We start from the raw sequence: 12,117 nt of genomic DNA on the forward strand, positions 1-12,117 counted from the left end.
CCCACTAACCCAAATTCATGTCTCCACTGGGCGTGCTAAAGCAGGACAAGGGGGGCCAGGAAGTTCTCTTTCATTTTGATGATCAGATGCTTTGACTGAGTGACCTCTTGGTGGCCTTGAAAAAGGTCACATATCCTTGGTTATCTCAGAGCCCTTTTATGAATACAGAAATATATTTCCCCGTCCTACCACTCTTTGTTTTACATCATCAGTTTTATAAGGATGGATTAAAAATGCAGTATAGCAATTTCACTAATCACATTTTACCATATCAGTCATTTATTTAAGAATGGGAATTAAGTGGGATCATGCATACAGCCTGAACGGGCTGTGTTTAAGGAATGAATGTTGGCAGTTAATGAAATTCAGTGATTTATTCCAGTGAAAACAAATTATGAAAAGCATTACACCAATTCTCTGAGTACATTTAGAGTTAGTGACCTGGAACTTTTACTGGATGTATAGGTACTAGATCCTATTATATTTCTAATTTAACAGTCTGCAAATATATACAGATGGAAAAAAAAAAATCAATAGTTTTACTGGGCTGTTTGTATGAGTGCACTGCCTTAGGCTAATAATCATGTAGGCCATTTAGAAAGCATGGACTTAAAGGCCTCAGTAGTTTTAAGTATGTGCTGGGCAATTCTCTGGATTTCACAGTTTATATTCATATTTGTTAAAGCAATCATAAGTAATCGGAAAACAGAATGAGCAGAAAGGCTAATGTGTGAGTCTCCCTTTTCAATCCAGGTACATGTCTGTCATTAAAAGGGTCCACCTGAACTCAGCTTGTGTCCCTCCAACACTGAAGGAGTTGTATGTGAGTGCTATCTGGATACACTTCAGCAGGGGAAACATGCTGAAGGGGTGGGAGATGTGACAGGACTGCAAAGCTTTGTAAATAGATAAAAGGACCCCTATATGGATGTGTCGAGGATGTGCTAAGAATAAAAGGAGAGAAGAGGACACAAATTGATGAGAGACAACTCCACACTGGCCGTCCTGGTGCATTAATCACCTCAAGTATCTTCATGGTACTGAAATGTAAATCTCCATCTCTCTCTCTCCCCCCCCTCTCTCTGTCTTTTACCGAACCATAATTTCTGCAAGGGCAGAACACATTGTAACATTGTGTCCATTGTGTGTTTTTATCTTAGCAATGCTTGAGCACACGGCTGCCATCTCTTGAATAATTCTATTTGTTCCACTTTGAAGATTGTCCCTTTTTTCTCTCCTTTGGGAATACATAAGTGTCTGCCCTTGGTGTGTTTTGTTAGACTATTTGAAAGACCCCCAAACCTGGCATAGTTTGGTTTCATCTTGTTGCATAGGTTAAAATGATACCCAGACAATATTCAATTAAAACATTGTACTTAAAAGTCAATTTAGTATTACAACTATCTAACTGCATCAACATTAATCCTGACAATCCCAGTAAACTAAAAAAGTGCACTGTTTGACTCAGGTCTCTTACAGGATGGTGTAACATACCTGACTCTTTGTAATGGCTCCATCTGTCATGTTTAGAGAAGGTAATTCTGTGCTGACGTGCAGGCTGAATCAATATGCACTCTGCTTAGGCGATCAAATTTTTCACGCTGTCAGTTAATGGGCCAGAGTATCAACATGACCTTTTGTACACTTTTTTTGGCTTATAGGCAGCAAGGATTTGGTACCACTTTCTTATAAAGACAACTTATAATGGATTTATAAGTTGTAACTAATCGTTTTGTTAATGGTTAATTAATCATTGACTAATGCTTTTTTAGATCAATTATAAGTCGTTAAGAACAGATTTTTGGTTGCCAGTTTGTGGAAAACTAATTTAGCTGGTTTTAATCTTTCTACAGAATTGTACTTGCTTCATATTTTTTACATGTCAGCTCTTTAACTCATTAAGAAGACCAACAAAAAAGTACAGAGTTGATGGATTCTTGCAAATAGATCTACAACTAAAGTTTTTTATTATTGATTAATCTGTTGATATCTCTTAATGACTAATCGATTAGTCTTTGGTTTATAAAATGTCAGAAAATGGTGAAAAATGTTGATCACTGTTTCCCAAAGCCCAAGATGCAACCTAAAATGTCTTCTTTTGTCCTGATTAATCGATTATTAAAATAGTTGGCATTACATTTCTGTTGATCAATTAATCAACTAATCGTTGCTCTACTTGTAAATAGCTGTTATTATTGACTTACTAACATTTATAACTGCACAGTTGATGGCTAAATAAAGAGGTAGAGAATAGTACAAGTATTTATTAATGGATCTCCTATGTTTATTGAACAAATACAAAGGATTGAAAATAGCAAGTGAATTTGTCAGCACTCGCAAACAGCAGCAGAAGGAAACGGGTGTGTTTCAGCCCGAGGCTTTCTTCCGCATTTCTGAGACATATGTGGGTGTGAGGCCTATTAAACAACAGCTAGGGACCTGCCAAATCATCAAACAACATCATCAAAAGACAAAGAATAGTAAGAAATATACTAGTAAGAAAAATTAAGTTGTAAGAACAAATATATAACATTCTGTTTTTCAAAGAGATAAGTGACCAATTATTTTACACACTAACAATAAGAAAATGCATATATGTACATTATGTAAAATCATCATGAGCAGAACCCCCATAAAAAATACAAATACATCAGAAATACCCATTTGTATTGGTGTATCCAATAGGCCTCTCTTTGGAGAAGCTCTCCTTATCTCCTCCACTCAAATGAACTGTAGCCCACAAACTCCAGAGCCACCAGAATTTAACTGTCTGGCTACATCTTGAAATTATTTGGGATAAAGTTGAACCATGTAACATGTAACGTGTCTTCTTTTTCAAGTGTTCTGGTGCGGTGCATTATTAAAAGTGCTGATGACATAATTTGCTATTCTTGTGCCTTTTAAGTTGGTACCCATTATACTCTGAACACATTTGAGTTGAGCATGCAGTTCTCTTGTTTGAGCAATTACAAAGAATTAACACCAGTCAAAGGGACTTTTACACAACCTGACAGCTGAAAGGTTGCTCTTAATAATGTCCTACAGCTAACCGAGGAAGCTTTAAAAAAGCCTTAATTTACAACTTACAAAACCTTAAAAGAAAATGGCACCAGAAATTCTTTTTGAGTTTTTGTTTTCCTTTCCAAAGGTTCCATGTCTGAGTTTTTCGTAGGAGCATTTCAGTGGCCCACAGCATATCAGTATTAATCTGCCATCTCCCTTTCTGTTTTGTTAACAGAGAAAACCACCTATGATGCCTCTGGCTCCTCGTCTTTACCAAGTGACCCCACAGTCACACCTGCTCCTTCTCATCCATTGGCCAACATGTTGGTGGCAGAGGAGGTGCCTTTTTCAGTCATCCACTCAGATGGTGACTCTGAGTCTGAGGGGGGAGGTTTATCAGGCCAGCCTGCCTTTTCGTCTGTCTTAACCGTCATGGCAGGGACTGTCAAACATCCATTGAGTCTCTCTCAAAGCAGAACCTCACCGACTATCACCAGGGACGAGACCCACACCACCCAATGGCCTTTACATAGTTCCAGCCAGGGCTCAGAGATGTCCTCTTCCTCCTTGTCTTCTGTGGGAGCTAATGGAAACCAACCTGACAGCTCAGGTCTGACCACTCACCAACATACCATACCACCTAAAGCTCTCATCATGGCAGATGGACCATCACATGTGTCCTTGATGGATGGAACCGGGAATGTCTTATCGTTTTCATCATCTTCTTTGTTATCATCATCACTGTCTTCATCAACTCCATCCACTTCCTCTGTGTTACCATCCTTACTGTCTCTATTTTCTCTATCATCTTCCACTCATTGGAGCAATAAAACAGCTTCATCTCAAGGTCGAAGGATTATGTCCAATTCTTCCCCTCAGAGAGAAACAGCAACATTAGCACCAGCAGTATCTCTGGGTTGTACAGAAAGTTTTACTGCTGCACAATCCACTGCTCATTCAGCTGTTAATCTACCAGCTGCTACACAGGCATCGCAAAGCACAACTGCACTGTCACTCTTTCATCTACATGAAATAGTGACAAGTAAAACCAGCATTGAAAAGAGCAATAAAGTGACACAATACTTATTTTATTCATCAGCAGATAAAATCCATGGAGTGAGTGGAACACACATTGGGATTTGAAGCACAAATGTGATCAAGACACCAGCAAATGGCACATATTCATCATACTTTACCTCAAACAATGGATTGATTCTTTTAAATATTTGACATGGAGCTACTCAAGCTCATAATCCAGGTATGAACTTGCATTCGGCCAATAATCGTGAAATGAGGACCTCATTTCTCTCCAATCAAGAGAGTCAAGCTGTTCAAAGGCAGCAGGGAGTTTCAAAAAATCCCATATCAGCACTGCTGTCTACTCATCCTGAAGGCTATTCATTTTCTAGTCATGTCACAGAGCAGATACTGAATCGAACAACATATGCAGGGAAAAAAGACAAGATAGGGGTAGGCATTCAGACTTTGGTTCACAAAAATGCTGGAGATGCAATCATGTCATCTCTTCATTCTCATGTTGTAAAACCTTCTGCATCACCAGGATCACTTTTTACAGTTTCCTCTGAGAGTCCACCAGGTAAAACATCTCTCTCTGAAACTGCAATCACGAAGCTAACACCTTTCTACTCTGACATGATGTCCTCGAGCATGCATCTAATCCTGGTGATTTACTGATGGCAGCAGGTCAAGGCAGCCCCAGAGTTCCTGCTATCAATATAAATTACAACCAGGGAGAGATAGCAAGAGCAGAGCTCACGTCTGTTTCCTTTCAAGCTTACAGAAATAATTCACTTTCACTCGTACAGCCAAGACCTGAGTCCACCACTGGTTCAATTCTAAGTTTGATTAAGAGAACAGTAACAAACTCCTCGATATCTGAGTCGGATTCACTTCATTTCCAGAGTATTGAAGTCATAAATGTGCAGGAACAAACAGGGTCTCCCGAGAGTGTAACTCAGAAGCTCAAAGAATGGCCAATACCAAAAATGATATTTTCCTCCAACAGTAGGATGTCTCTTTCTAGTTCAGCATTGCCAGTGGAGTTTGCAAATGATATGACCTATAAAACCATGCATGAAAGTCTTTCACACCCCACTCGCCCTGCATACTTATTGCCCTTGTTTCCAAGCCATGGCCCAAACCGCAACAACACTGATGATAACATTGGTCTGTCTGTCAGCAGTAAAGTTAATTTATCTGACCAACTCAACGTTCCATCATCATCACAACTGATCCCCTCACAAAGACCTTTTCAAACAACACCTGGCCTTCCCTTTCCACATAAATTGTATACAACCTCAGGTCTAACTCTGCCACCCAATAAATCATCTGAAGTCTCTGCCCATATCATAAAATCAGAGAGAGGAAGTCACAGCATATTTTCAACTGTTGAGGGGAAAATGAGTGCAGGTGACATTAAAAAAACATCAACTGTGTCCAATGATCACAGGACACACGAAAACAGGCCCACTATGAGTTTACATAGATACACTACAAATAGTTCAGTGTCTCGTTTATTTAATGGAAATGAAGACTCTACTATCATTAGAGGTGCTGAATTTTACAGGAAAGGTGTTTCACCAGGCCAGTTTCCATCTTTCATGTCTACAAAAGATGTTTTTATGCTAAATAATGGCTCTGAAGGTTCCAGCAAAGGATCTTCTGCTAAAATCCCCTATTCCCCAGTAACTTTTGGGGCTGCATTAGAAACACTTAAAAGTCTCTCTCGTAAAGAGGATGTGACACTCACGGGCTGTAATGAGCAGCCTTTTCCTTCGTCATGGTCAGAAATCATCCAAACACAGAGGACAAACTTTTCTTCTCGCTCTAAGGGACCAATGACCAGCCTTAGCATTGATAAATCTAATTTTCATTTAGGCAGACAAACAACCATGCCCTCCACCACTTCCTCTGCAACAACTGCTAATTCCAGTGACAAGACGTTTAGTGCTATTTACAGCTTTTGCACAAAACTAATAGTGCCACATACAAGGTTGAAAGTCACCAAGCCTGAGCCTTTACGAAGCAGATCCTTTGAATCAGAAAACACATCGACTGGGTTTGGTAGGGCGAATGTCAATTTACAAGCAGACGGACCATTATATGGGCATCCAAGGCTGGAAGATGGACAACAGCCAAATATGGATATATTGAATTTAACTGATCCAACTGTGGTAGTAGCCAATGATCCATATTCATTTCAGCCATTGGAGACAGAACACTTTGGTGGCGATTATGCCTCTCTAACATATGTAAAAAGCACTTTAAAATCTAAAGAACAGGGTCTGGATTTGTCCACTGCTAATCTCAGATCTGTTTTGGCTGTCAGTGTGTCTCAGCAAGTGACTGTAACAACTGCTCCATCAGCTTGGGGTGCAAAGGGTTTTGTGCCCCTCTCATACACAAGTAGTGACTCTGTAAAATCTTCACAAGCCACAACGTTTGCGTTGGTGTATAGGAACAAGCTGAGCTCCCCTCCAGAAGCTTCTGACTTTCCCAAATCTGTATTTGATACAGCTTTCATACTTCCAAACAGTCCCCTGCCCACTTTGTCTGATACTGACAACACAATTGATTTAAAACATAAAGGGTTAATCTCACCAACAGAGCCTTTGCCATCATCGTCTTCATCAGAGACTTCACTGTCATTATTTAGTGGTTTCACAGCTTCTCAGTTGCAAATGAACCTCACCACTTCATCATCATTGTCATAATCAAAAGTAAATTCAGCTGGTGTAATACAGTCAACAAAACCTGCAATGCACCAAGGCACTGCATCATTATCTGTCACTCCATCATTATCTGTCACTCCATCATCCAGTCTGATCTCATCCATAGATTCTGATCGCTCACAGGAAGTGACGTTTTTTTTCCTTACAGAGGCGGGGTGGGATGATTTAACTGCTGAAACACCCAGAGCAGTTGCACCTACTCTCCCCAAAGAAAAAGAGGCCAGTCTAGCCCCCTCTCAATCAGCCAGAACTGATCTTTCTGCTGGGCCCACCGAGAGGACATCTCAGGTATCACCTCTGACCCCTCGACAGGACACCACAACAGCCTCTGTGAAGCTTACCACCACGACTCTAGCTTCAACCACTGAATCTAAAAACCCCACCATTACCATCCCTTCCTTAAGAGTCACCACGCAGTCAACTACTACAACCACACCACAGCCTGCACCTGCGACCAGGAGAACCACCACCACAACTGTTAGGGCTCCAATTAGCAGGCGAACGCTCACACCACCTGTCCAGAGGATGACACCATCCAGGGGGGCCACCACCATCTTTATCTCCCCTTTCACCACCACCACGGAAGCTCCACCACAACAGTGCAACATTACAGAGAGAATGTGGGTGCGAACAGGTAAATGATAAAGGTCTTGATAAACAGCAACAATTATGTTTTCCTGGAGTATTTTTTTAATTGTGCAATTATTATACTGCTCTGACGTATTTTGTCTCTGCTTCTGTCTTTGTTTCACCCTCTGCTTGTCTGTTTGTATCTGCATCTCTCATAGTTGTCTCTATCTATGTGAGAAGGAACAGACTGGACAGCATCCAGAGACAGAATCTGCGCAGGGGATTAAGTCAAGGCCTCCGAAAAGCTCTGAATGATAGTTCAGTCCAGGCACAGGTCAGATTATTAGTTATTGTTATTAGTCGTTGTTATTTAACCAGCAAATATAGCTGTTTCAAACTAATTGATATATACTTTCTCCCATGAATATGGGCTTATTACATTTTTAACTTTTTTGTAAACCTAAAAAAAAAGGTAAGTAGTACTCACCTGTGACAACTGACACTGTAAAGATCACTCAACTGACTCAAAGCTGGAGGGGTTATTCTTATTTTTTGGCAGAATTAGAGGCTATTTACACTTGGTCTTAAATTGTGTTTGCTGTTCACACCTGTCTCTATGATGCATCACCAAGGTGTCTGGCTGACCATTTGTGTTCAGATTTTGTTACTGCCTACATCACTTTCGCTAGAAGGTCAGAAGGCCCTTCGCACAGTTATTACATCAGTCTGTTGGCAGACAAGTGCCAGCATTTTTTTTTACATGGGCTAGCTAAGTAAACAAAAATGTTTTAAGAACTAATATACATATGCGGCTATTCCAACTGTTGAGATTGGCAGGACAAAGTTGTTTTGGATCACCCAAACAATCTTCACATCCTGCAGTGATGATGTATTCTCCTGTTATGTACTTATTGGGGACACATAAGGACATATTAACATTTACACTACAAAATATTGATGGTTAAATGTGTCCCAGACAACTTCAGCAAGTGGTGTAAGTGATCAGATCAAAAGGCCTCTTGGTGGTTGTTCATAGTTGTATTTAGCGCTGTCAATGTGTGATCCGATTGCCCAAGATGCATTCTAAAGTGTATACAGGCTCTTATAGTAGCATCTCTGGTTTATACATAGTGTACATAGAGTAGTATCTTTTCATACGGGACTGTAATTGGAAATGTATGGACTCCGCAGTGCTGTTTTTATCTCTACAGCATCAACCAGCCTCAAAACTCCACACAGACATGTGCTGAACAGCTGTGACAAGTAAACTGCAAATGATCAACAACCCCTGCCGCCTAAAGTAGAGCTAGAATCCCAATTACTACAAAAATACATTTTAAATTAATTAAATTAATTCTGAATGAAAAGTTTATGTCAGTCTTGTTTTTAGAAAACATTAAAGGTTCTAACAGATGGAAAGAAGTATTGTTCAGACTGAATGTCTGATGCTAATATTTTGGTGCAGTTTGCAGGAGTGAAGTAATATTCTTTCCTATTTTTTTTCATGTGAGTCTCTCTAAACTGAATGAACAGATTAATGTTAAACTCCCAATTTGGGTTTTCATGTTATGTGAGGTTTATCATAGAATTCAAATATTGGACATTAAATCATCAAATAATCTCTTAACATTAGTCAACAGTAAATGGTTCCTTGTTGTTTTCTTACCACAAATCTGGAGATTAATTAGCGTGAAGTGAATTAGACACTTAAACCAAGAACCCTTAGGTAGGCTATGTGAGAAGAGATGAGGACTAATATAGAAATTAGGTTGACTGAATGTGTCCCAGAAGGCTGTGGGTGATGTCACATATTTGAGTAACAGTACTAACACTAAAACAAGATGTAGATAGAGACTGTAGCAGTGCTGTAAATCAGAAGTGTTGCTCTATTTCTCTCATATTTACAAGTCAGCAGCCATTGTCTATTGAATTTATCCTCAAATCACCCAAAAGAACATTCATCAGTCTTACCATAGCAGTGAGTACCCCAGATTTGGTTTCACAAAAACTCAGAGGGAAACCAGTCTCATATTTGTCTCTGCAATAAAGATACAAACAGATCCAGGGTACATACAATGATTTTTGTGTCTGTGGATTAGCCATTTGTAGAACCAATCATGGTTTCCACTGTGCCAAAACCATTCTCTGCCTCCAATAAGCCTCTCATACCTTAGCTCAGCATGACTTTTTTTTATCAGGAGCACCTCTTGGCAGGGAGAAGCTACACTAAAACACAAGTAGAAATTCAATGCATGTTTGAGTCTGTGTGAGAGAAAGCAATCATTGAGGGAATAAGGTTAGCTAGTTGGTAGGTTAGTGTCTGTCTACTGTTGTACACTTAACATGTTAGAAAAGGTAATGGCTAGAATTGAATTCATTTGTAAAAACCAGACTGAGACTTAAAATAAATGAAGCAGCAATGTGATGTATCTTTCCTGTATGACCTCCTAGTCTCCAGTGGGTTAAAGTGCCTTTAGAGCTCAATTTTTCTCTGTGGACTGTCAAAGGCTACTTTTGGGGATACATTTCAGACTTTGGGACAGTTAACTAGGGACGGCTTGTCCAATTGGGAACAAAAGCTGTGTCCAGTTAGGCAAGTTGTGACGGTTAGGATACGTCTCCAGGAAATTTGGTGTGTGTGCGTGTGTGTGTGTGTGTGTGTGTGTGTGTGTGTGTGTGTTTTCATGTATATCTGCAATCCACAGAAAATGAGTGTTGGATTTCTCAATGTGGAAGTATCAGGTAATTGAGAGTGAGGCCTGCATATTCGTCCTGTTCATGTGAAGGTCAATGCTCTCACATGTTCTCCTTCTCTCTTTCTCTTTCTCTTTCTCTTTCTCTTTCTCTTTCTCTTTCTCTCTCTCTTTCTCTTTCTCTTTCTCTTTCTCTTTCTCTTTCTCTCTCTCTCTCTCTCTCTCTCTCTCTCTCTCTCTCTCTCTCTCTCTCTCTCTCTGTAGTCTCTAAAGGTGTCTTGCTTCACTGCACTCCTGTCACCCATTTCAACATTGCTTGGGTTCCTTTTAGTAGCACTGCTCTCATCCAATGAGAAGCAGGCTGTTGGCAAGGGAAATTGCTCCTGTGTTTAATTATAGGTTATAACTGGTTGGGAGGAGAGCAACGTGCTGATGCTAAAAAGATGATGAGAAATAGAATTCAACCCGCTGGACTAAAACAATTTTGAGCCATTAAAAATATAAAACTGAGCTATTTTTGTGTCATGTAGTTAGAGCTCTCCAGTGACTGGAAACTTCTTTGAATGTCAAAACAACTGTTGGGTTAATCTGCTGGCAGTTGTTCACGCTCTTTGAGATCAATTCAGTGGGTGTGTTACCAATCTCTGGTTTGCTCGAAATACAATCTCTTAATAACACCTTCACATGGGTGAAGCCTGTAGAGCTCATAACAAGGCTGAATTGTGAGGTGGCAGAGTGGTGACTCTCTGCTATAGAGACTGTAGGCTTTCAGTATTTTGGCCAGTGGATCTCCCTGTCAACGAGCGTTCAGATGGGTTTAGATGGCAGACCTGAGTGGTTTTACCTCTCTCACAAACACAATTGTGTTTTACTATCATCATTCCCTTTCTGGTTTTTGTGTAAGCACAGTTCACCAAAAAATGTCAAACTCATGTCATGACATATAGATACCAAGGACACATTTCACCTGTGTTTCCTGACTGAGAATGAGAATGCAGTGATACCTTGCCTCTTTGGGTGGAACATAGGTCTCTTTGTCCCAAATACCTTATTTAACAGTCTCTCCCATGGCTTCCTCATCTTTATTCTCTTCTCTCTTCCTGAGCAACCATTCACTCCCTCCTGGTTTTCAGCACATATCTGTATTCCATAATCATCTTTGCCCTGTTCCTCATGCTCTCATTAGTGATCAGTTGGAATGCACTCTAGTGTGCTCCAGCAATCCAATACGGTTCAATATCTTGCCACTCAGTTTGCTGGCTAATATGACTGATTGACAGTACATACTGATCTTGAGGGACCATGTTGGTGGTTTTGTATGTTTTAGCTCACAAACCGCAAACATTTTTTTAAATACTGCCTACCCTTTCCTGAAGGATACATAAGATATTTTATAGCCTACCTTTAATGCAGTGGTTCTTTTATTTTAATTTCAGTGTGGTAATAATAAAAACTTGCTTGAAGTAGGTAAAGAACCATCAAAACTGTTCTGCCCATGACCACATTACCTTACAATTTGCCTCAAGCAAGAGCATTTTCGTATTCTTATCTGAACCTTTTCTTGTCACCTTAATGAGTAGGTGCTTGTTAATGAGATTTAATCATCAGTGTAATAAATGCCCCTAAATTGCTGTATAAGACTACATATTCTGTTCCAATTGTGGACAAGCTTCAATCACAAAAATGAGTAAAAAAAAGAAAGAATAAAGTCCTGTAGTCAGAAATTAGCAGAAAAAACATAAAACATGTATAGTATATTGCGATATAAACTTTGACTAATATCACCCAGCAATAGTGCAATTAATGGGCTAAATGATGGAAGAAAATACCATTACCAATGTGTTTCACTTTGCTCTCTCAGGTCGAGACTGTTTTTGGTTCTCCTAACATGACGGTGGCTTATCATGTGACTGGAGGGGACATGGTTTACCCCCCTTCTGTGGTGCTAGATGGTTTGGGCTCCTATGGCCGTGATAAGCTGATTGCAGACCTACGACAGTACCTCCCCATGGTAACAGCCCTGCCCCTCCCAGCTGCATTATGGAGACCCAGCCCAGCCCCTGGCTTCCAGCTGAAAACAGGTCAGCAAGTGTTCAATG

At 40.1% G+C, this 12,117-nt stretch overlaps 1 protein-coding gene across 1 annotated transcript in view; it reads left to right on the plus strand.

Moving 5' to 3' along the window:
* kiaa1549lb (KIAA1549-like b) overlaps positions 1–12,117 on the plus strand; it is a 63,834-nt gene that overhangs the window by 23,075 nt on the left and 28,642 nt on the right. Inside the window, exons 2-5 of the mRNA XM_062428165.1 lie at positions 3,239–3,613; positions 6,904–7,389; positions 7,544–7,659; positions 11,880–12,099. Of these exons, the coding sequence (XP_062284149.1) occupies positions 3,239–3,613; positions 6,904–7,389; positions 7,544–7,659; positions 11,880–12,099 (1,197 nt within the window). The remainder of the gene's footprint in view (positions 1–3,238; positions 3,614–6,903; positions 7,390–7,543; positions 7,660–11,879; positions 12,100–12,117) is intronic.

Source organism: Scomber scombrus, chromosome 1 (genome assembly GCF_963691925.1).
Source record: "Scomber scombrus chromosome 1, fScoSco1.1, whole genome shotgun sequence".
Taxonomy (NCBI): Eukaryota; Metazoa; Chordata; class Actinopteri; order Scombriformes; family Scombridae; genus Scomber; species Scomber scombrus.